This window comes from Oncorhynchus nerka, linkage group LG18 (genome assembly GCF_034236695.1).
Source record: "Oncorhynchus nerka isolate Pitt River linkage group LG18, Oner_Uvic_2.0, whole genome shotgun sequence".
In the NCBI taxonomy this organism is placed as follows: Eukaryota; Metazoa; Chordata; class Actinopteri; order Salmoniformes; family Salmonidae; genus Oncorhynchus; species Oncorhynchus nerka.
Window position 1 is genome coordinate 33,698,588 of NC_088413.1, and position 26,184 is coordinate 33,724,771.

General features: G+C 44.2%; 1 protein-coding gene across 1 annotated transcript in view; it reads right to left on the reverse strand.

The window, feature by feature from the left end:
• The window catches only part of LOC115145793 (sorbin and SH3 domain-containing protein 2-like), an 86,192-nt gene extending 62,091 nt beyond the window's left edge, over positions 1-24,101 (reverse strand). The window contains exons 1-2 of the mRNA XM_065004048.1: positions 23,565-24,101; positions 12,971-13,034 (exon numbers count right to left, since the gene is read on the reverse strand). Of these exons, the coding sequence (XP_064860120.1) occupies positions 12,971-12,990 (20 nt within the window). The 5' untranslated portion in view covers positions 12,991-13,034; positions 23,565-24,101. The remainder of the gene's footprint in view (positions 1-12,970; positions 13,035-23,564) is intronic.
• Positions 24,102-26,184: the final 2,083 nt, after the last annotated feature.

Sequence of the window (26,184 nt, forward strand, 5' to 3'; positions counted from 1 at the left end):
TTATATCTCAAAGGAGCTGGTCGGAGAATTTTAGTGGAAAGGCCTGATTAAATAATGGATGCAAAAGAGACATGCTATATGCTGTTTGACGTTCGTCACTGTCCGTGACCAAGGTAATAACACTGCAGTTACGCTCAGTGAAATGTTCATATAAAAACAGGCAGGCAGAATGTTTGCCATTGAAAAATACCAGGCGCAGATGGTGGTTTCGATCTCTGTGTTCCTTGATACACACGCGGTCACATGCACGTACACACACATTCAAACATACAGCGTTTCAAAAGAGGAGTGTGTGTGTTTTCAGGTTGGTTAGTGTACATGGAAGGTTCCTGTTTGTGTGTGTGTGTGTCAGTTCAGGTTAGTTGGTGACCATGGCCAGACTGTTTGAATTCGTACAGCATGCATGAGTGTCTGTGTGTACGCAGACACATGAGCGACTCGGACAGCCGGTGTTAGATAAGCTGACTATGTTCTCATCTACAAGGGGTCATGACCCCACAGTGCCCACTCAGATACACACGCTAGCAAGATGTAAGCAAGTCCTAAGGAGGCGGGGGGAAGGGCTATTTAAAGACGCACGCCAAAAATGCAGCCGATAGCCTTTTTTTGGGTTTGGTCTATTTTTAAGCATGCATAAAGAATTACTTAAACTGTCTGTGAAAAATGTTTGGACAATAATGGAGTTTGACTAAGAGCAATATCCTGAGGTAAATTACAGGTAATTGAAGCCCTAGATATTCAAAGTTTCAAAGTCCCAGTTAATTTTCTTTGGGGTCGAGAATAAACCATAGCCTGGCAATTTGGTGAGGATCTCTACGACAGAGAATGAGAGATGAAGACCAGAAATGTAAAAGCAAAGGAATGTCTGTCAAGTCCAGAGTTAATCTCAGTCAAGACATGGAGTCTGAGACTCCCCTTAAAATTGACCGAATGCCGACGGGACACTTCAACGCCACGGAAAAAAAGGATACAATCGACAATTACACTCTCCCACAATTAACAGAATTGGGGCCAAGTTATTTTTATGGTGTATTTTTGTGGGAAATATGTGGGGAGCTACGGCCGGTGGCACAGGAAAAGAGACGCCTGGGAAACGAAATAAGAGCTTGAGAAGGCTGGTATGCCATTGGTGGATACGGTCCATTTTATGGGTTGCTTGGGGTTTTAGCTGCGGGTATTTAGGTGCGTTACTTCAAAGCAGTGTTGTCTGGAGCAAAAGCATGATGATTTGCATTCAACTTTGAAATGAAATGAAATCCAATAAACCCAAAACAATGAACAAAACACAATAATTTTAAAAGCTCTAATTGTGGTTTTAGATGTGGGTATTTTGGCCCGGCACTTCTAAGTGGTATTGTCCGAGCAAAAGCATGATTCCCATTAAGCTTTGAAATGAAATCAGATAAACCCAAAACAATAAACAAAGCAAAACACAAAAGCTCCACTGCTGTACAGAACAACTGCTGAGAAGGAAATGGATGAAAATGTGGGTTGTTATCTGGGATTATAACAGTTTCTTATTAACTGATCCAAGGTCAGTAAAACCCACTGTTGTCCACACATTGAACACATTCTCTAAGAGTAACATCTTATCTAGGACCAGTGACCGTAACAGGACAAAGCAGTCGCGCAATTTGTAAATTAAAATGTGCCCATCAACTAAAGCCTGTCATTCAAATGGCTGCCAGTGGATGTCCTTCATATATATCAGATACAGTGCATTCGGAAAGTATTCAGACCCCTTGACTTTTTCCATATTTTGTTACATTACAGCCTTGTTTTAAAAATGGATTATATATATATATATATTTTTTTTTAATAAAGCAAAAACAGGTCAACATTTTTTTTTTTTTACAGAAATATCACATTTACATAGGTATTCAGAGCCTTTAAATCAGTACTTTGTTGAAGCACCTTTGGCAGTGATTTACAGCCAAGATTCTTCTTGGGTATGACAATACAAGCTTGGCACCCCTGTATTTGGGGAGTTTATCCCATTGTTCTCTGTAGATCCTCTCTAGGTCTGTCAGGTTGGATGGGAGCATCGCTGCACAGCTATTTCTGATCTCTCCAGAGATGTTCGATCAGGTTCAAGTCCGGGCTCTGGCTGAGCCACTCAAGGACATTCAGAGACTTGTCCCGAAGCCATTCCTGCGTTGTCTTGGCTGTGTGCTTAGGGTCGTTGTCCTGTTGGAAGGTAAACCTTCTCCCCAGTCCGAGGTCCTGAGCGATCTAGAGCAGATTCATCTTTCCCTCGATCCGGACTAGTCTTCCAGCCCCTGAAAGACATCCCCACAATATGATGCTGCCACCACCATGATTCACCATAGGGACGGTGCCAGGTTTCCTCCAGACATGACGCTTGGCATTCTGGCTACAAAGAGTTCAATCTTGGTTTCATCAGACCAGAGCATCTTGTTTCTCATGGTCTGATAGACCTTTATGTGCCTTTTGGCAAACTCCAAGAGGGCTCTCATGTGCCTTTTACTGAGGAGTGGCTTCCGTCTGGCCGGTCTACCATGAAGACCTGATTGGTGGAGTGCTGCAGAGATGGTTGTCCTTCTGGAAGGTTCTCCCATTTCCCCAGAGGAACTCTGCAGCTCTGTCAGTAACCATTGGGTTCTTGGTCACCTCCCTGACCAAGGCCACTCTTCCCCAATTGCTCAGTTTGCCCGGGCAGCCAGCTCTAGGAAAAGTCTTGGTGGTTCCAAACTTTTTCCATTTAAGAATGATGGAGGCACCTGTGTTCTTGGGGACCTTCAATGCTGCAGACATTTTTTGGTACCCTTCCCCATCTGTGCCTCGACACAATCCTGTCCCAGAGCTCTACTGATAATTCCTTCGTCCTCATGGCTTGGTTTTTGCTTTGACATGCAATGTGGGACCTTTTATAGACAGGTGTGCGCCTTTCCAAATCACGTCCAATTGATTGAATTTAAGAGTACTTTTGGGTGTCAGGGAAAATGTATGGAGTAAAAAGTACATAATTTCTCTTTAGGAATGTAGTGAAGTAAAAGTTGTCAAATATAAATAGTAAAAGTACAGATACCCCAGTATTTTTACTGCATAGTACATTGATGAGAATTCGGTCAAAGTCCTGGCCAGATAGGCAATTCTCATACTATTTAGAAGGCTTTTAGTACTGAGGTACAGTACTAAAGTAGTATTCAGTAAACAGTATGTAGTATGACAATCCAGTCACAGACCCGGCCAAATAGGCAGCTAGTGTAGGACACTTGAGAACACCTTCATCTCATTGTAGTAAAGCGGCATGGGCTAAAGGCTGCTATGGTATAGTAAATCTGTCAATGTGCCCTTGAGCAAGACACTTCACCCTAATTGCTCCTGTAAGTCACTCTGGATAAGAGCGTCTGCTAAATGACTAAAATGAAAATATCAACCTGCTTAGACCCCATATCACATTTGATCCCCAACAGGCCCTCCACTGGACTTAACAGTTTTAAATCAAAATAATATCTCCCTGTTACCTGGCATCTGTTTCTTCAACCTCTCCACCCATTAACGAACCCCCCTCTGTGTGAACAAATGATCCCGGGATGGGGACACACACACACACACAATACGCTGACCCCCTCGTGCCCACTACCCATACGGGGTCAGAGGCAACAACAGAGCCCTGTGTTGTCCAGCAGGGTTGCGTCAGATCATCGAGCAGTAGCCACTGCCCTGAGAGCGCTAATGTAAGCTAATGCAACTACGCAACACAAGGCCCTGCTCTGTGCGTTGTGGCTGGGGGCTGCGATGTTGCTTCTGTCCAGTGTGGGTCACTGTGCTACTGTTATTGTTATAAGGCAGCAGTAGAAACCTGTGGAGGAGCAGGATGAGGATTAGAAGAGTGAAGAGGGAGACAGAGTGAGGCAGGAAAGGGGGAGAGGGGGCAAAGCGACGGAGTAAAAAATGACAGAACGAGAGACGGAAATAGAGACAGGGAGAAACAGAGAAAGGGAATTAGCGTTAGTGCCAGCTACGATTAGCATGGTAGTGTTATGTAAGCTGTATGGCAGGAAGGTCCTCTAGCAGTGAACAATACCTCAAGAGTTGCTGCAGCTGTCTCCTCTACACCACTGGGACGCGGCCATAGCGATTAACTGTCAGCGCTAATGGGAAGCAATTGCAGTGTAGAGATGGACCGCTATCCAAAACAAGATAGAACCGGTTCATCAGAAAAGTAGGTATTTATCACATGAGTAATTTGTCTGAAGTCAAAATGCGGTTCTCTACCATTGTGTGGAGATGTGGATGGTGATAAACAAGTCACGGTAGCCTGGAGTGAAAGGACTGCCTATAGGTCTGGCTCAATTTGGCACTCTTTCTGTCTGCCCATCTCTGTCATTCTGTTTACCTGTCTATCTGTGGTCCTGTCAGTTTCTCAGTCAGTCTCTCTATCTCTATAGATCTACAAAGTCTGCAGTCTGGCAGGTGTGTGTGTGTGTGTGTGTCTGTGTGGCCTCGTCAGCGGCGGTATTTCAGCACACATCTTTATTCTACTGAAGGACTGTCTGTCCACAGGCCATCACGTCCATATTGCATAACCTGATGAATAGACCTGGCAGACGTGGCACCATGTGACATCACTCGTGGAATCGTCTACTGGAATGCTGTAGACATGGCAAAACAGTTGATTTCAGATACAATAGTCAACAATAGTCAAAGCCACACTTTTCATTTTCAAGCCATCTTGTAATGTGACAGGGCCTTCGATCCCTCTGTGCGACACAGTGCATGGGCTGACTAACTGTTAAAGCAGTTTCGTTATCTGCCCTGCCAGACAGTCCCTTTATGGAGACTTTCTCTGTAAAACAGCAGGCATTACTGACAGGCCACGATTGGTAAGTCAAATCAGTGAAAAGTCACTGCTAAGCATCTGAGAAAGGTCCTAAAACGGGCCACTGCTAAGAAGGGTACTAGGTTCTAAAGTTCTAGGAGGGCATAGGGCGCAGAGCTTTTCGACTCCATGCTTGGAGGGCCGAGCCCCAAACACTGCCGGTGTTCCTTCTCCACGCTTCTAATCGTGACATGAATCAATCCATTGTGGTGAGCAACTAGGTAGAAAAGAAAACAGCAGTACTTCAGCTCTGCAACTAAAAAGCCTTGGTGAGGGCCTCTATACTGTCTTTCAATCTCTGTGAATCCGACCTGACATCCATTTAATAGGCTTGACCTTTCCTATTCGCGGCTAGGCGGGTCGGAGGAGACAGACGTTGCGGGGGAGTCGGGAGCGAGAGCACCGTCTGTTAATTGGGTGTTTAGCCTTGGAAAGAAGACCTTTCGTGACGTGCGAAGAGCTGAAAAGCCCCACAGGGGACTTGCAGAGTCTTTGGACAGCAGGCGAGAGAGCCTCATTGTTCTATAAACACTCCTATGCTAATGCTAACAATAACGGCTAATGAGTTTGAAGGCAGAGGGAATGTGGTAGTAAGAGTGAAGCAGCTAGCCTCGTGCTGAAGGAAATGCCCTTTCGGTGTAGAGAGGATCATTATTCAGGCAGGCTCAATGCTAATGCTACATCGTTAATGATACTAGCTAACTGCTAATTGTTTTGAAGGTGAAGATGGCCATCTGCAAGAAAGTGGAATGAGGGGTGAAGCAGCAAGCGCAAAGAGAATTGCCCTTCCAGTGCAGAGAATGCTAATGGTACATCGCTAATGCTAAAGGTTTTTGAAGGTGAATGCGGCTATCTGCAGGAACGAACCAGGAGGGGTGATGTCATGCTAAGACAATTGTCCTTCAACTGCAAAAGGGGGACAGCGTCCCCTGCATCCTTGCAAAGGAAAAATTTAGCGGAGTGTCTAAGGAATTACCCCACTCAATGAATACATGTTGGATATAACATTGATATTGACCTAGCCTACCACGATTTAAAAAGTAGATGACAACAGACCATTGTTTAATTATTCGATTAGCTGTAGCTAACAATGGTATTAACTCCCCATAGATCTACTGAATTACACAAGAGCAGGGTGAACTACGGGTAGTAGGATGATAAGGGGGTATTTATACAAGGGCGAGAGGCCCTTAGACAGGGTCTTTTGCCCTCCAGGGGGCTCCGGAGGGGATCTGGAGCAGGGAGAGAACTCTATTTGCGTTTACATTCTAGTCCGTTAGTAAATGGTGTTATCCAGAAGCAATTAGGCAACTTCCTCCCACTTCAACATTTCACAGTGAGGTCGTAGGGCACATGGCTCAAAAAAGGTCACCGGTGCAAACAAAGTTTATAGACTCAGAGGTCAAAGTATCTTGGAAAGGTGACAAAGTCAAAAGGTTTGAAATGTAAAGAATGTCAAAGACAAACTCTTGGTGTGTGGAGTTGGATCGGAGAGCCCTTGTTTTGGTAGCAGTCTCAATCTTTTTATTCCGTGTACCAGAATAATACTCTTAAGTACCCTCCTGGTGATTTGGGCTCTTGTTACAGACAAAACGTATGTCTATTTTCATCGCCGTCATCAAATAGCAACAGGCCTAAAGAGTTTAGCTGTGACACAACCCTGACACACTACTCTCCCAGCTAACGGGTAAGCAATGGCAGACATGACATAGTCCTGAAAATGTGTGTGTTATTGTGTGTGCATGTCTGTGGGTGTTTTTGCTAACCTCCGTGTGCGTGTGTGTGTGAGCGTGCATGCGTTTGTACGCGTGTGGTTCGGTATGCACGCGCATACGTGTATCTGTGCTTTCGTGTTTGCCGAGTTTCACATTCTTACACGGCGTTGTAACTCAAGAGGCTTGTTTTTCACTGCTCGCTGCAAAGCAATCTTTGGAAGATCGTTTGTCCTTTAACAAATGACCCTAAACTGGATGGTATGAGGAAGATGAAAAAAAAGAAACACGAGTTGCCAAACCAGACATTTATCTTCAACATTTTTTTCAACCTAACTAATGATACATCTGCAAATACTTCAACTGAGCCCTCTTGGCTATTTTGTCAGTCAAGCCCTCTTCTTCCTGAACTAAACTGACATCCTTTGCCTCTAAATAAAACTGAACCACATTCCATCCCATTAACGCCCTATCGATTGATCACTGTGCATACACAACCCTGCAGGGGTAAAAATGTCTCTGTCCCATTTGCCATTGGGCATGCAACAAAGTGTCCCTGTGTGTGTGTGTGTGTGTGTGTGTGTGTGTGTGGTCAGGGGGAACAAGGGCCAAGCGAGCTGCACGCTCTCTCTCGCTCTTTGCATGTGTGTGTGGACTCAAGTGGTGGTGGGGGGGTCAAGGTGGCATTCCACAACACCTCAGAGACTAGCCTAATGGACAGATCGTTGTAGAGGGGGAAAAATAAAAAGGATTGATTGATGCACTCTGTGGAAGTTAAAAGGATAGAATGAAGTAGGAGAGGGAGAGAGGAGAGGGAGAGAAAAGCAGGGGAGGGTTTGGGGAATTGGTTGGTTTCGGTTCGCTTTCAATATGGGTTCAAATTGGAGAGTTATGGAAGTCTTCCTGGTACGACACAAAATTAAATCCATTCCACTACCTCCATCTTCCCCCCCATTGTCCCTCTCTTTCATTATTTTAGCCATGTTGCATTTGCAATATGATGACACATCAGGGTTCAAGACAGCCAAGTGGCACAGGACCAGTGAGGCTGTGTAAACATGATGAGCATTGACAAGATTGCAGAGGCAAAAGCACTAAAGGCCATACATCATTTTGACAGGCAGCCAAGATGTTAGAAGTGAAAATGCAAGCAACGTATTGTCTTTGTGGCCTGTATTGTAGGTTATTTGAAGAGCCTGGTTTGGGTTTGACGTTTCAGTGTTCCAAATGAAAGCGGAATACTGTTTTTTTGAGGTTAGGGAAGAAAAACCTCAGTTTTCATTGAAACCATTTTTGTCCTGTCCACTGTTGGGTTTGGCTATGGTGTAGTGCTGCGATGTAGTGGTACTGTTCTGTTCCAACAGACAAATAGTAGCCAATCTAATCATATCACAAAAAAAAGAAAAAAAGAAAAGAAAAAAGGTACAGGTTCTCAATCAAAAACAATAAATTACCCAAATCAAATACTAGAACGCAAAACTAAACAAAGCAAATAAACTTAAAAAAAAAGTAAAATAAATACTTGTTTATCACTACTTAATTAATTATTCATACTTTTGGAGTGCAAATAATTACTGCTGGACTATTCCATTCACATTTGCCCCTCATTGTTGATTTGATGACAACTTATGAATTGTTATCAATATCATACATCCAGTCCACTAATACGCAAGTGGTTGACTGCCTATGGTTTGTGAGGCATGTCCATTCAAACAAAGCCTACTCTGACTGACATTACACCTGCAAACACAGCAAAAACCCATGACCTTTCATTTACAGACAGCAAGTGAAAGAGTGCCCCAAAAACAAATCTTACCGTCATACAAATCAAAAAGCAGGGAGACTTATTTGGGTTAGACGGACATCGGCGATCACAATTCCACACTCCACCTCAGGCTTTAAATCCAGAGTCTAGTCTGTCCCTTCCTGGGAAGCACACAGATGCCACAGAGAGAAGAGAAAACAGAGTTAAAGAGAGTTAAAAAGAGAGAGAGAGAGAGAGCTCCCTGTTTAGGTGAAGCAGTGATGAGATAGCCCTATTTTGAGACACAGACATGTTGCAACTACAGGACTGGAAAGTTACCCCTAGAGTAGGGGGGGGGGGGGGGTCAGAGTGTATGGGAATGTGTATGGGGGGTGGATAAAGTGACAGGACCTGCTTCTGAATATACATACATAGATACATACATACATACATACCACACACGTACAGCCACCACACACACACACCTCCCCATCCCAGGCATGAGCTACACCAGCAGTGCAGTAGCAGACAGGCATTCCTCTGGCCAGATCAGCAGCACAGTTAAAAGAAAAATGGATAGGAGGAGAAGGGGGACGGAATGGGTAGACTGCATGGAACGAGGCGTCAGCGGTAACGCACAACCATCTCTCCCCGGCGTCGCCATTTGAGCGGCTACGTCCGTGCCATTCACTCGTTGAGGGCCATGTAAAAGTGGAGTTTCTGTCCAGAAACGAAGTTGAGCAACAAGCCACATTTGATACAGTCTCTGAATGGTTGATGGAACATGCCGTACACAAGCTTTCGCTCTCGGCTGTTGACAGTTTGATCATCTGTCAGAAAAGTTGGCCAGAGGCTCAGTGTGATGATCCGCGCGCGGGCATAAACATTACGCTCACACACAGACACACCCTCCCTTCCACCCTATCCCGACCAGCTAGTCGCAGGGAAGTGATGTAACCAGAGCTATATTCACCTTGCATTTAGAGGCTGGTCATACCATGCTGTAACACAGCTACTGGTCAACTTCCACCTCTCTAAACGCAGCGGTAAACCAGACAGACACAAATAGATGCAGCAAGGGACATACAACATAACATAAGCTTCATCCGCCTGGTCCCCGAGATGTTTATGAAGTTCCTTTAATGAACCCGAATGGATGAGTCAAATTAAAAACCCACTGGTGGTCACTGATGCGGTAACCAATACTGATAAATTATTCAACATATTTAAGAAAAAGGAGTTCGCCATCGTGGACGAGCCTCAGTTCATTACCGCAACTTCGGTGAACTTCACCGGCTCACACTCAAGTGCTCTCTCATGGGCTTCGTGCCAATATAACACATGGCTTCATTTTCTACTTTCCAATCAAAACAGATGGATGACAAGACTGGATAGGTTTTTCAATTAATTGCTTTCATCAAGATAAGTCATTTCAAAATCGGTGGCCATGAAGGAAATGAGGAAGCTTTCAAGCAAATAGCCGAATGGAGAGAGGAGAGAGATGTTTCACTTGTTGCCATTTTGAGGCAGAGGCTTCCATAGCATACATGCCTACAGAAACTGTGGACAACCACTCCCTTTTCTTGTGGATCTTGGGTGACTCCTATAATTGCCAACCACAAGAGCTACTTTGGCCATTTGGGGTGCAGCTTTTTCGGTTGTGAGGTCTGCGGTTTACAGAAAGGCACATTGACGTACAGCACAGTGCCTATTCCGTGGTTCCCACTGTGAACGTTGCTAAGATAAATGGAGAGTTTCATGTTGTCAGAGAGATGAGGACAATGCTTTCCCTATCTGTGATGTGAGAGAAAAAACATGTTGCGCTCCATCCACTGCTATACGTTTCTCTTGCATTAAAAATATTGCCAACGGTCTGTATAGATAACTTCCGAACATTACTTAACATCATGTATTATTGAGCTATAAATATGACGACTCGCATGTCAAGGTACCATACAAAACATGGACTAACTTCATTTCACAAAAAGTATATTTGCATAATTATAAAGTTAAGGTCATGCAACCTGAAGTATTTTGGTCATCCACATGCTTTGAGACACAGAACTCACTGTTAATCGAATAGGTGTTTAAATGATTCTGATGCTAACTAACGTGATGCTAACTAATACCAGTTGCGCAACAACGCAAGACTTCCGGGAACATTTCTCAAGCAAACCAAGCAGACGGGGTTTGTGGTTTGAAAATTCTTAAGTTGTTCATTTTCTCAAAATCTAAAAAAAGGCACCTAGATTGGAGCTTCAACGTCTTCAAGTAGTTGAACGTGTTATTACTCCAACTTTGTGAAAGTGACAAACTGACACTTTTGTTTTAGTCCAAAACAACTTTATATCAAAAGGAGCGCATTTGATTTGATGGCATGAACAAGCGCGGTTCGGCGCGCGAGACGACCGTTAGACCTGATGACGTGTTTCTGTACATGAGCTTAGCTAGCCAATGTCACGAGAAGCAGTTTCTGCCTGTCTTCATACTGTGCCGTCTTTGCCAATACTTTCAACTAGTTAGCTTGTTGTTAGTATCCATTAGCATCAAGCTAACTCCTTGCAATAGAGCTAGCAACAAGTCAACCGCAAACTGTGCCAACAACAACAACCTGGTGCTAACTGATGCTAACAACAAACTACGTCCTAGCAATAGAGCTAGCAACAGTTGAACCGCTAGCGCAGTGCTAACAAGAAGGCCCAGAGAAACTCTCATCCAACTGCATGTCCAGCAACTATGCAGTGTGACGAAATGGTAAATGGAGCATGGATTCAGCCAGCTGCCCGTCCCGGATAAGCACAGTCCCTCTGTCACCCTGCCAATGATGAAGTGGTAACGCTCAAATCCCCTCTAAAAAGGTCCCGACGGCCACCATGGAAACAAGCAGCGCTGACGACATGATAACATGTCTCCTGCCACTGAGGTAGTCCCCTGCTAAGCCGGAGACCTTGAGGACCACAGCGATTGGGGCGTCAGCTGTCATGATTAAGCGGCAACTGGTAGCGCTAAAAACCGCCGATCGAACACGTGCCGGGGATAGCTGCGGTATCTCATGAGCTGAGAATTTACATGTGCTAAGGAGTTAACCTTGGGGGAGGGGAAGGGGGGGGGGGGGGGTATTCAGACCGATCATGGACCTAAAAAGGTGCGGTCTGTTATTCTGAGGGCCAGAAGGAGAGAAATTTCCAGTCTGTTCCATTTCAGATCTAGTCACGAAGAGATAAATGGGATATTTTCATCCACCCTGGTACTGACTAGTCTTACAGCATTTAAACACAAATTGGGCCTTTTCGCTGATTGCTGTTCAAGTAGAGACTTCAGTAATACAGACATTGATAAATTATAAATAAATAAGTATTAACCAAATATGGTGCACAAACAGCTCTGGAATTATCTAATTAAAAGTACCAGAGACGAAAAGTTGGCACACACGCGCACACACACACGAGCCAATCAGGACTAGACTGGGCACGTCAACATCGTCCCACTGGCCTGATTTCAACACTCAATCCATTATCAGCACCAATATGGGTCCAGCCATTCCCAGCTAAGTAAGTGACAAGTTATAAAAAGCAGAGGAGCAGGGTAAACACAAATTACAGTGACACAATGTCTGTGTACCAAATGACACTATTCCCTATAGAGAGTGTACTTCCTATAGGGCTCTGGTCAAAGTAATGCATTCTCTCTGGAATAGAGTGCCATTTGGGGCACATCCAACCTCGGTTTAGGGATGGACCAAAAATATATTTTTTAAAACGGGGCCCTAGGCCTATATTTCACCCCACTAGCAAACATCCCAGAAAATAACCTTAAGCCAGTGACATGTTTATTTTTGGGTGGTTTGCTTAATACAAATATAATTACTCTATGGTTGGCTTAATATATGTCATCTATGGGTAACGAGGAACACTGTCCTGGTAGGCTGCTTATATAAAACCTGCTTTAATAGCCTGTTAATGAGTTGCCGTGGTTAACAGAACATAAACTAGGCCTAAGTTAAATCATATATAGAGCTACAGTATACAGTAGTAGGCTGTGTGACCTTTGCCATGTGAAGGTTAGATACAGAACTATAAGATTAATGGCCCCAAATAGAATTCAACATAGGCTATGGCTAAAGTTGACATACCCTTCACATATAAAATAAACTGCATCTCACTGTTGAGCCTGAACCTTCAAAGTTTTGGGAGATGGATGTCATAAGTGGGAACATTATTCTCCAATGGTAGAGGAGTGCTGTCAGAACATTACGATCATTATGACACGAGTCATCCATCAATCCTGCTCAACCTCTCCCAGACTCCCTCACACCTCTGCCCTGGGACCCATCGACGGGCCCATTTCCTGCCGCCTCGCCCGGCAGCCAATCGGGCACCCACGCTCACTACTTCCCTCGCATTCTGCCCGGTAACAGGATCCAAACTGTTGGCGGGGGCGCTCTGGCATTTTGGCTTAGGACGTGTCAACCCCGGGATTTACACATACTTGACTGGTGCAGGGTTTAGAGACGGGAGGCTTTCTTTAGCGCTACACCTCTTTCATCAAACCCGGGAGAGACAGAAGCAAGGAAGGGAAAGAGGGGAAGCCAGAGAGAGGGAGGGTGGCATGACATTTAGGATGGGTGTGGCACGGGTGGTGTGTGTAGCACTTACTTCCTCTACATACCCAAATGCCAGTTCCACCATACCGGCACCTATTGCAGAGGCGTTGGCGCAAATTACTCTCGCAGCTGGTACACCGTCCAGTAGCGTGTGTCATCGCAGAAATAGAATACACAGAGAGAAGGAGAGAAAGGAAGAGAGAGAGAGAGAAAAAGAGCGAAACGGATGTTGGATTATCATTAATACTTTCCTCCTCCGTAATCTTTACGGCTCACTTTCACCGCCTACCCCGTGCCCACAGAAAGGTCACAGAGGATCAAGCCTTGGGCCGGGGCCAGAGGGGTACCACCACTGTGCCTTTTCAGAGAGAGCTTGACCTTCGACCCCCCGTGAATCACTGCACTTTTCATCTGCATGCAACAAACGGGACATAAACGAGACCCGGAAAGGGAGTAGCTTGTTTGACACTTTGAAAACGGTCTTATAAAGAAACTTAGGCTCCGTACATTCAAAAACCTCAGAAAGAACTTCGACAATTGAAACACTGCAGGCTTAAGCTTTCAGTACTTTGTGTTGATATCGAGAATATTCTACAGCGGCCTAAAGCGTTAGAGGATTTTCTTGACTCAGCAATAGCTGTTTCTAGAGAGAGGGGGGGGGTCAAATGAAACCAACTGTAATCCCACTGTAGCACTTCAGAAAAGTACAATAGTCCTGCTACATGTAGAGAGAAAAAGCTATTGTGTGCCCTCTTTCACACAGAGAAAATCTGTTTGGTCTTCCGGTAACATCGACCCCTTTTGAAGCTGTGAAAATAGCGCCCGGCTCCCAAATGACACCATAACCCCTATATAGTGTACTACTTTCGACCATAGCCCGATGAATAGGGTGCCATTTGGGACACACACAACGTGTCATATCCCGCTGCCTGAGGGTAAAGGTCAATTGGGTCCTTTGTCACAAGAAACTCAGCAGTGGGACTTCCTTATACAGGTCATGTCCATGTAAAAGTACCCATGAGCACCAACTTGAAGATCATAGGAGCATATGAAATTGGGCCCAAATGAAAGCTAAGAGTCTATATATATTTTTTAAATGAAGGCATATACACTGAGGCACATTGACTGACTAGGTGCATCCAGGTGAAAGCTGTAACCCCTTACGGGTGTCACCTGTTAAATTCACTTCAAATCAGTGTAGCCTAGAGACAATTGAGCCATGGATTGTGTGTGTGCCATTCAGAGGGTGAATGGGGAAAAACAAAAGATTTAAGTGTCTTTAAACAGGGTATGGTAGTAGGTGCCAGGCACACCGGTTTGAGTGTGTCAAGAACTGCAACGCTGCTGGGTTTCACACTTGTATCAAGAATGGTCCACCACCCAAAGGACATCCAGCCAACTTGACAGAACTGTGGGAAGTATTGGAGTCAACATCGGCCAGCATCCTTGTGGAATGCTTTCAACACCTTGTAGAGTCCACGCCCCAACGAATTGAGGCTGTTCAAATTGAGGTCAAAAAGAGGTGCAACGCAATATTAGGAAGGAGTTCCTAATGTTTTGTACACTCTGTGTGTGTATACTTTTTATAGCTACTGTTTACAGGCCTCCTGGGCCGTATACAGCGTTCCTCACGGAGTTCACAGAATTTTCAAATCGGACCTTGTAGCCTTGGCAGATAATATTGTAATTTTTGGTGACTAATATTCACATGGAAAAGTCCACAGACCCACTCCAAAAGGATTTCGGAGCTATCATCAACTCAGTGGGCTTTGTCCAACATGTCTCTGGATGGAATCATTTCCAGACATACCCTGGATCTAGTTTTGTCCCGTGGAAAAAAATATTCTGGATGTAAATGTTTATCCTCATAATCCTGGCCTATCTGACCACCATTCTATTACGTTTGCAATCGTAAACAAATAATCTGCTCAGACCCCAATCAAGGATCATCAATTCTCGGACAACCCAAAGATTCCAAGATGCCCTTCCAGACTCCCTCCACCTACCCAAGGACGTCAGAGTACAAAACTCATTTAACAAACTAATTGAGGATCTTAGTTGAACCTTGTGTAATACCCTAGATGCAGTTGCACCCTTAAAAACAAAGACATTTGGTCCCTGGTATACAGAAAATAGCCGAGCCCTGAAGCGAACGTCCAGGAAATTGGAAGGGAAATGGCGCCACACCAAACTGGAAGTCTTCCTACTAGCTTGGAAAGACAGTACCGTGCAGTATCGAAGAGCCCTCACTGCTGCTCCATCATCCTATTTTTCCAAACTACTTGAGGAGAATTAGAATACTGTTGCAAAGCTAACTAAAAAGCAGAATTCAACAAGAGAGGATTGCTTTCACTTCAGCAGTGATAAATTCATGAACTTCAACGGAAATCATCATGCTCATTAAAAAGCAGATTACGGACTTCACTTTGAATCTGCATATTTCTCTAAAGTTCAGTTGTCCTGAGTCTGCACAGAACTGCCAGGATCTAGAATCAATCGAGACACTCAAGTTTTTTTTAAAATCCTGTATTGCTTGACACATTCATGAAAAAAAGTCATGGCCTCTAAACCATCAAGCTGCATACTGGACCCTATTCCAACTAAACTACTGAAAGAGCTGTTTCCTGTGCTTGGCCCTCCTATGTTGAACATAATAAACGGCTCCCTAACCACCGGATGTTTACCAAACTCACGAAAAGTGGCAGTAATAAAGCCTCTCTTGAAAAAGCCAAACCTTGACCCAGAAAATGTATATTAACACTGTTTTTTACATTTTTAATATGAATTTAAAAAAAATAAAAAAAATAGGCCTATATTGAATCTCCCATTCCTCTCAAAAAATGTTTTAAACGCAGAAACTCACTGCCTTCCTGAAGACAAATAATGTTTCCGTAAAAAGTCAGTCTGGTTTTAGACCCCATCATAGCACTGAGACTGCACTTGTGAAGGTGGTAAATTACCTTTTAATGGTGTCAGACCAAGGCTCTGCATCTGTCCTCGTGCTCCTAGACCTTTGTGTTGCTCTGAGAGAAGGGTAGGAGCAAGCCCATGTAATGCTTTGTAGGTTAGCATTGATCACCAATTGTTTTTGGAGAGATTAGAAGCCCTAATTGGTCTACACAGACAAGTTCTTGCCTGGTTTAGATCTTATCCATCAGAAAGATATCGGTTTCTCTCTGTGGATTGTTTGTCCACTGACAAATCAATTGTAAGTTTGTGTTCCTCAAGGCTCCGTTTTAGGACAACTGTTTTCACTATATATTCTACTTCTTGGGGGATGTCATTCGGAAACACAATGTCAACTTTCATTGCTATGCAGACAACACAGCTTAGGTCTACCCTGGACGCCTGTGTTTCAGACATAAATAAGTGGATGGCGGCAAATGTTTTACTTTTAAAGACAAAACAGAGATGCTAGTTCTAGGTCCCAAGAAACAAAGAGATCTGCTGTTGGATCCGACAATGAATGGTTGTACAGTCGTCTCAAATAAAACTACTCTGGACACTCTTTTGACAAACATATCAAAACTATTCTAAGGTCAGCTTTTTTCCATCTTCGTAACATTGCAATACTCCAAAACATTTTGCCTAAAAATGATACAAAACCTAATCCATGCTTTTGTCACTTCTAGATGTCTGGCTACCTGGATAAAACACAAAAAAACTTCAATTAGAGCTAAACACGGCTGCTAGAATCCTGCCTAGAACCAAAATATTTGAGTAGAACTCTCTACATTGGCTTCCTGTTAATTAATTAAGGCTAGGGCTTATTTCAAGGTTTTATTGCTAACCTACAAAGCATTACATGGGCTTGCTCCTACCTATCTCTCTGATTTGGTCCTGCCGTACATACCTACACGTATGCCACGGTCAAAAGACACAGGCCTCCTTATGGTCCCTAGAATTTATAAGCAAACAGCTTGAGGCAGGGCAGGCTTTCTCCGATAGAACTACATTTTTACGGAATGATCTGCCTATCCATGTGAGACACGCAGACTCTGTCTCAACCTTTAAATATTTACTGAAAACTCATCTCTTCAGTAGGTCTGATGAGTAAGTGTAATCTGGCCCAGGGGTGAGAAGGTGAACGGCGACGAACTGCCCTTGCGGTCTCTGTCTGGCCGGCTCCCCACTGGGATTCTCTGCCTCTGACCACATTACAGTCACTGGCTTTCTAGTGCTCTTCTTTGCCGTCCCTAGGAGGGGTACGTCACTTGAGTGGGTTGAGTCACAGACGTGATCTTCCGGTCCAGGTTGCGCCCCTATCAGGCTTGTGCGGTGGAGGAGATCTTTGTGGGCTATGCTCAGCCTTGTCTCCGTGTAATAAGTCGGTGGTCTGTTGATATCCTTCTAGTGGTGTGGGGGCTGTGCCCTGGCAAAGTGGGTAGGGCTACATCCTGCCTGGTTGGCCCTGTCCGAGGGTATCTTCGGACGGGGCCCCCGTGTCCCCCGACCCACCAGTCTCAGACTCCAGTACCTATGCTGCAATATTCTGTGTCGGGGGGCTAGGTCAGTCTGTTATATCTGGTGAACTATCATGTCTTATCTGGTGTCCTGTGTGAATTTAAGTACGCTCTCTCTAATTCTCTCCCCCTCCTCTCCGGGAGAACCTGAGCCCAAGAATGCCTCAGGACTACCTGGCCTGACGACCCCTGGTTGTCCCCAGCCCACCTGGTCGTGCTGCTGCTTCAGTTTCAACTGTTCTACCTGCAGCTAGGGAAGCCTGACCTGTTCACCAGACGTGCTACCTTGTCTCGGACCCGTTGTTATCGACTCCCTCTCTACTATCTCGACCTCTGAATGCTTGGCTATGAGAAGCCACCTGACATTTACTCCTGAGGTTCTTACCCGTTTCACCCTCTACAACCACTGTGACTATTATTTGACCCTGCTGGTCATCTATGAACATCTTGAAGAACAATCTGGCCTTAATAGCCATGTATATTTATAATCTCTACCCGTCAGAGCCTGGTTCCTCTCTAGGTTTCTTCCTAGGTTCCTGCCTTTCTAGGGGATTTTTCCTAGTCACCGTGCTTCTATTGTGCATCTGATTTGCTTGCTGTTTGGGGTTTTAGGCTGGGTTTCTGTGTAGCACTTTGTGACATCTTCTGACGTAAAAAGGGCTTTATAAATACATCTGATTGATTGAACAGGTGAAGTCGGAAGTTTACATAAACCTTAGCCAAATGCATTTAAACTCAGTTTTTCACAATTCCTGACATTTAATCCTCGTAAAATTTCTGTGTCATAGGTCAGTTAGGATCACCACTTTATTTTAAGAATGTGAAATGTAGAATAAGAGAGAGAATTATTTATTTCAGATTTAATGGTCTTTCATCACATTCCCAGTGGGTCAGAAGTTTACATACACTCAATTAGCATTTGGTAGCATTGCATTTAAAATGGTTTAACTTGGGTCAAACTTTTCAGGTAGCCTTCCACAACCTTCCCACAATATGTTGGGTGAATCTTGGCCCATTCCTCCTGACAGAGCTGATGTAACAGTCTGATTTGTAGGCCTCCTTGCTCGCACACGCTTTTTCAGTTCTGCCCACAAAACTTCTACAGGGTTGAGGTCAGGGCTTTGTGATGGCCACTCCAATACGTTGACTTTGTTGTCCTTAAGCCATAACTTTGGAAGTATGCTTGGGGTCATGGTCCATTTAGAAGACCCATTTGTGACCAAGCTTTAACTTCCTGACTGAGGTCTTGAGATGTTGCTTCAATATATCCACATAATTTTCCTGCCTCATGATGCCATCTATTTTGTGAAGTGCACCAGTCCCTCCTACAGCAAAGCACCCCCACAACATGATGCTGCCACCCCGTGCTTCACGGTTAGGATGGTGTTCTTCGGCTTGCAAGCATCCCCCTTTTTCCTCCAAACATAACGATGGTCATTATGGCCAAACAGTTCTATTTTTGTTTCACCAGACCAGTGGACATTTCTCCAAAAAGGTCCTTTGCTGTCGATATTACGCACCAAACTACGTAATATCAAGGAGACCGAACGGGTCTCCTTTCTGAGCGGTATGACAGCTGCTTGGTCCCGTGGTGTTTATTCTACAATGCAGAAAATAGTAGGGGCAGGGCTCATTAAAATAATAGCGATTGTGTTGAATAATACCCAAATATGAAAAGGAAGATATTGCACATTTACACATTTGTGCGTCTATTTAGGATACATCACCATGAAGAGAAAGACATTCATAATTATGCATTTCTGTGTAGCACAGATCAGGGACCCATGATGAAGTTCCGTTACCATAATTCTATTTCCTGGTTGTAAATCCACTTCACTTACTGTAGTTCAATAACCAAAAGAGATTTTTTTCAAAGTCAAGGCGTCACAACTGACACCCCATTCTTTCTGCAGACATCTTTGAATCTTTAAAATCGGAGAAGATATTTCGTAAAGTTTTTGGAAAACACGTACGAATAAAACAGAGATTTAATGAAATTCTTTGCATCTGCACAGTCCTTCAAGTAAATGTGTTTTTATAAAATGTTGTGGAAATTGTTAAAAAAAAGTGCATTGAGTTGTATGGTTTGTTAAACTTTGACATTAATGGTTTGGCATAGATTTTAAGTGAACGATCTGAGTTTCAGCGCAATTCTATTTCCATGGAATTGCCCTCCATTGGATACACACTGCAGATGTCTACAGCTGATTGGACGGATCCCTTCTTCCTGCTTCCTCTGTCGCACTATAGGCTCTCAAATCCTTGCATCCCATCTCCTTTTGGAACAGAATGCAGCCCGTTAGGATTCTTATTTGGATTCCCATTAGCTGTTGAGGAAGCAGCAGCCATTCTTCCTGGGGTCCACGTCAAAAACACAGAACATTAAAAATGGACAACAGCGACACAAATTCAAACTAAGAACACTTATGACTATTTAAAAAAACAGACAAGAGGCCATTCTCCACTGATCTAGCCTTGTGTGACTATGTAATCCCACTATAGCTAATCAGGCTCAGGGCAAAAGGGCAACTCTGAGCTGCTTACTCTGAGGGAAGCCATAGAGTCCATGGCATGCAACCTTCCAACTTCACTTCTCCATCATTTTGAAGAATTCGCAATTACCGTGACATGTAGTCATTTACCTTACTTCAGTTAAATTCACTGACTAAATCATTGTAAATTGGAGCGTCCGCAGAACGACTCAAATTAAAATGTAAACTGATGGCAAACACTGTAGATAGTTGGAAGGGTTTACTAAGATGAACGTTTCTGTGGAAAACTGGCATGGGAAAACTACAGTGCACCTGAATAAAAAGGTCATCGAGTTGCTGTATTGGAGATCAGCAAATATGCTCCACAGCACTGTTATCAAAAAGGGTTCTTGAGAAACAGTCCAGGCAAGCATTTCAAAGACATACCACTTGAGCCATCAGCTCTTCTTCTAAAGCAGGAAAGAGAGAGAGAGAGACAGAGACAAAGGAAGAGTGAATGGGCAAGCAAGGGAAATAGAAAAGGAAGAGAGCTGGAGAGACGGGGGAACAAAACAGAGCGAGTGAAAACAAGAGCGAGAGGGACTGTGCGGCCCGTTCTGTACCGTCGACAGAAACCGTATGGCATTCTCCAAATCCCAGATGGCCCGCCAAGATCCTGCACCACTCCCCTCTGCTCTCACTCAGTAACTCGAACTAGCAGGTAGCAGGTGCAGCCACATAGCTGTAGTGGCAGGACACCGTAACACCATCCCTCCCTGGGCCATCAATCAAGTGAAAATGCGATGATTGTCCCATTAACGTATGGTTATATTTAAGCCATCCCTCCGGAATGTATATTGGCTCGTCTTAGTGACATCCATTCAAACGCCAAGTTGCCAACTGTTGATTCCCATTATGAGTTTCATTGGACAAGGTTGGATTTCTCTCTTGTTCACACGTTACACAGTAGTTTCCAAATGACACACAACTACTTCTAGAATTTACACACAAACCCACACACTAACACTTCTGCAAACACACACACACCCTAGACTTGCTCTCAGGTACACTCAGACACGGTATGCGGTTCCCCGTAGTGATAGCATTAGGAAAGGAAAGGAGGGATACCTAGTCAGTTGTACAACTGAATGCCCTAAATTGAAATGTGTCTTCCGCATTTAAACCAACACCTCTGAATCAGAGAGGTGCGGGGGCCTGCCTTAAATCGACATCCACATCGTCGGCGCTCGGGGGAACAGCCTTGATCAAGTGCAGAACGTCATATTTTTACCTTGTCAGCTTGGGGATTCGATCCAGCAACCTTTCGGTTACTGGCCCAACGCTCTAACCTGCTGCCAAACATTACACAATATATATATTTTTTTTTAAATTGAGCCGGAAGAGAGGCATTGAAATGAGTGTGTGCTTGTACGTGCCTGTCTAACTAATTGACTAGACCGACAGCAGGAAGTTACTACCGGCCTTTCACTTTTCCTCATTACATCATCCCTTTATTTTTGTGGGTGGGACCGAGTTACAGTAAAAAGAAAAAAGGGGGATTCAAGCCTCGAACATTTCCTGTCAGATCTGGGATGTCAACTCTGGGCATGAGTGAGCTCACTGAGCTACCGTATGTCTGAGACACAGCGGCTGTGAAGAGAGACTACAGTATTACAGCGGACGTAAATAGCCAACATGACAGTCCAGCTGTTCTATGTGACAGCATTCATTTCCCCAACTGAATAGGCCATCAACGTCAAACAAGTCATTTCTTTTGTGCTACCGCATATGAATTCAACTTGTTAACTCATTTGATACAAAACATAAACCAACATCCTATGATCACCTTTAGGCAAATAATTATTCGAGTTTTATGACTCATCAATAATTGCCTACTCTGGCATATGTTAATAAGACTGACTGCCATTGTTGAAGGGCATAGCATTGAGTGAAGGAAGTGAAAACGGAGTAATGCTGCAACAATTGGCCAGGGTAATCGTCTTAATGTGACTAAGCCTTTGATGCCCATGCAGTGAGGATGGGGTAATGACACGAGACCATTCTGCTAGAGCCCAGTGAGTGAAGGGTGGTTAATGAGCGTTTCAATCTAAAAGAAAGTGATTTTGTTCATCAGTGAAAGAGAGTGGGTGACAACAATGTCAAATCAATCTTATCACTGTGGTTTGAAAATGTTCAAGGCAAGAGGGAAGAAGGGGGCATTATTTGGAGGTATGAAAAACGAGGGAGAAAATGTAACTTAATTCGCTCAATGTCTGGTTTTCCAAGTAGGCTATAGTCGTTTCATTCAATATCTCTTATACAAATTACAAAGTAAACATGGATGGGGTTGATTGCTGGCTTGGCTAATGGTCACCCAGTCCAGGGTTTCCTAACTCAGGCCTGGGCCCTCCAGCCCCCTGGGAGCATGGTTTGTTTTTTCCGTAGCACTAACACAGCCGATTCAAATAACCAACATCATCACGCTTTGATGACTTGAATCAGCTGTGTAGTGCTTGTGCAAAAACAAAAAATGTACACCTAGAGGCAACCTGGTCTCAAAACATTTCGTATTATTCTGTATGTAAACCCGTGACACTCCATTTAATTAAAGGGAAAGGGGGATACCTAGTCAGTTGTACAACTGAATGCCTACAACTGAAATGTGTGTTCCACATTTAACCCAGCGTCTCTGAATCAGAGAAGTGCAGTGGTCTGCCTTAAATCAGTATTCCAGGTCTTTCATCAACCGTATGATGTTACGTTTCGTATAGTATCTATTACTTTGTGGATGTTCATCCCCAATTTTGCATGATATGTTACGAATTTGAAAATATATTTTATTTAACAAATTCAAGCTAGGTGACTAACATTAGCTAGGCTAGGGTTTGGGTTAAGATATATGCCCACCCATCATACTTTCGTTTTTGCCTTAAGTAACCATCTGTTTTATGTAACCATAACAAAAGTAACATATTATACTAATTTGAGTGTGCCGGATTTACATTTACTCTGTTACATCTAGTCTATGAGACCAGGCTGCCAGCGGGGGCCCCAGGACCGAGTTTGGGAAACACACAAGCAAGAACAGTGCAACAATGTCATTATTGTATTCAACAAGACATCCACTTTTCTCCTCACAACCCCCGGGCTGGTCTCCACTAATGACAGTTTAATGATGGTCCTTGCCTAATTGTTATGTTAATTAAGGTGGCCAAATATTGGCGCATCAACTCGAGTGCATCCTTTCTTGTTCAAGAAGGTCACGCTAGATTGGGTTACCGTAATCCTTCTCATTCATTGCCAAGAACTGGCAACACCGGTCCACTGGAATGTGATCGAATCGAATTGAAGTAGAGTTATCTAGAAGTTGACAAGGAGAAACTCTCCATAATAAAAACTCAAATTTGTTGTTCAAATTATGGTGAGTATTTTATAGGCTACAGTAGAGCAAATTAATTGAGCAAAGTAACAACAACCATTCCGCTATGGCAGAGGACATTTAGGCTCGGCATCAGCACTGTTCTTTTCGTGAATGCATTCCCAAAGAAGCAAACCGCAAAACACGATGTTCCATTCCTTTCAACATTGGCAACATTGTAGACTCTGCTCAAGATATTGGAGAATAACGCTTTATCTTTGACATGAAACTCTGTAGATATACTAGCGACAATATTATCAGATGTGCGCAAATTGCCGTAGCTTGCAGTGGCTGTTACATTGCTTACCTCAAAGCGAACGCGGAGACATCTGAAGAAATTCGCTCTGCAACAAAATACTGTATCAACCTAGTCGACAGGAGCCTGCTTGACCGGAATTAAAGTCTATACAAATCTGATATGAGACGGGAAAATGGACAGCGTCTACCAAGAACAATTCCGAATGACACCGCACACCTGCCTCGACGTCCTCAATTGGCTCGGTCCAATTTCAAATAAGCAAACGCGCAATGACGTTGTTAGTGCGACCAGGCAAAAGCGAGGCAACACCCTTTCTCCCGGGTAACTTGCTCTCACTCGGAGCTATGGAGAAAGCATTGCAGTAAAACTGTCCCTTTACTCCTGGCAAAACGCCGTCCCACCACGACAACACCTCTTGACTGAAGAGGGGCTGGCTGAAGAGGAGGAGGAGACGAGCGCTCACATTTTTTCCGCATGCTCTGTGCGTCGTTGCTGGGTGCCCCCGATCTGACAGCCCAGGAACAGCTCGCGTTTATCAGATATCCAATATCTCAAGCCTGCCTCATTGTTTCCCAGGGAAAGGGCGGTTGTGTGCGAGGATGATGATGCCTATATGCTGTGAGCCCCTCCATGTGCAAAAATGGCCTCGTGCAGTAGGTTACCGGGCAGCCGCGATGAGCTCATTGGTCCCTCCCGTAGTCATGGCAACGACCGTGGCTCAATTATGTGCTCTTCTGGGAAGATGGGATGGAGATGAGAGATGTGCAGGTCACCTGTAATAGGGCAGAATGCATTCCCCTACCTCTGAATGTAGTTTGCAAAATACCTTCATGTGCTTTCATGGCAGTGGCCTACATTGAAGCCTTTGGCCTATACAGCCGGATTCTCTGCACTACTGGTTAGGATGCACAAACCGAGTCTGCAGTGTGTGATCCATAGCTAGACTAATAGAATACCTGATGATAAAATACATATCTTGATATTGCAAATGCGCGAGCACACACACGCACACACACACACACACACATTGTATAACCATGGCTATGAAAGTATACCAACAATATTACAGTACATGTACACACAGTGAATATTGAAACATGATGTAGCTGAACACACACACACACACACACACCACTGAATTATTCAGATGAAGTGTAAAGGGGTTGCCCATGACCCATATAGTGGATGTCCTATGAGGTTTCTGGTCATGGCAGGGGAAAGCACATTGCTTTGAGAGCAGGTTTGACACATGCTGCATTACACACAGTGGAAGCCTCATACTCACTACCATAACCTTGGTCACGGTCCAAATGGCTTAGAAAGCTATATGCTCTGAATGAAATGAGATATGATACTCCCTGTGTAACATAGGGCATCATTTGTGTGGAGCGTTTCACAAAATGCCTCCTTGTGCATTGTACATTTGAGAATTTTTTGAGACGAGTGTCTGTGTCCAACCAGCTCTGCCAGCCTTCGATACATCACTCTGGGCCATTCAAGTGATAGAGATGACCTCAACTCCACCGTGGTTATTATTTGACCCTGCTGGTCATCTATGGACATTGGAACATCTTGAAGGACGATCTGGCCGTAATGGCCATGTACTCTTATAATCTCCACCCGGCAGTGCCAGAAAAGGACTGGCCACCCCTCAGAGCCTGGTTCCTCTCTAGGTTTCTGCCTTTCTGCAGAGTTTTTCCCAGCCACCGTGCTTCTACATATGCATTGCTTGATCTTTGGGGTTTTAAGGCTGAGTTTCTGTACAAGCACTTTATAACAACTGCTGATGTAAAAAGGACTTTATAAATACATTTGATTGATTGACTCAACAGATAAGGAATCATTTAGTCTGAGTGTCCAGGGCTATTCTTTACATTATCTGCTACATTACCAGTCCTTATAGCAGACGCTAGACCGCTAGTGTTTTGCTACACTTGCCCAGACAGTTGTAAACCCTTAACAGGTGTCGAAGTGGAATAACATGATTAAGAACAAATAGATTTTTACCTGGAGTACAAATGCATCGTAACAGCACTGGGACAGAAGTTAATGAGACTAGCGGAAAGGGGGCACACACACACACACACATTTGCACACACGCACGCACACACGACCAGAGGAACCCATATCGCTTATGAATTCTTCAAATGATTTTCCAGCGTAGGTCGTTATGAACAGTCTAGTGGGCATATCAGTGGGGGACGACCTCATAAGGAAGTGAAGACATAAGAAATGCCCCTGAAAGAAAAAACGATCGTTGAAAGAGAGGAGAGCGGCCTTGTGTTTCCAGCCGAGGCACTTGTCCTACTGTACATCTCTCTCAGCTGTAGTCATGTTGATTGATTGGTTGACTGAATTTATTTGATAATGAGAAGTAGCAGGCTGCTCCAGCCCGAGACCACATTAAACATTATGTAGGATAAAACCACAACAAAGCTTGAAGGCTTATTCGCATTGTGGTCCTCCGAATGGATTTGGTAGAAGTTGGCCATACCACTGATCTAGGGTCAGATGTTATCATCCCCCTGATGGTTAAGGATTGGGGTTCAGGGTAACTGATCCTAGATCTGTGGTTAATGGCACGTTGTATATGAAGCGTCCATCCAGTTTGGTGTCCCCAGCCCCTCCCTCTACACAAGATCAAAGATGGCCAAATATAACCATTCGT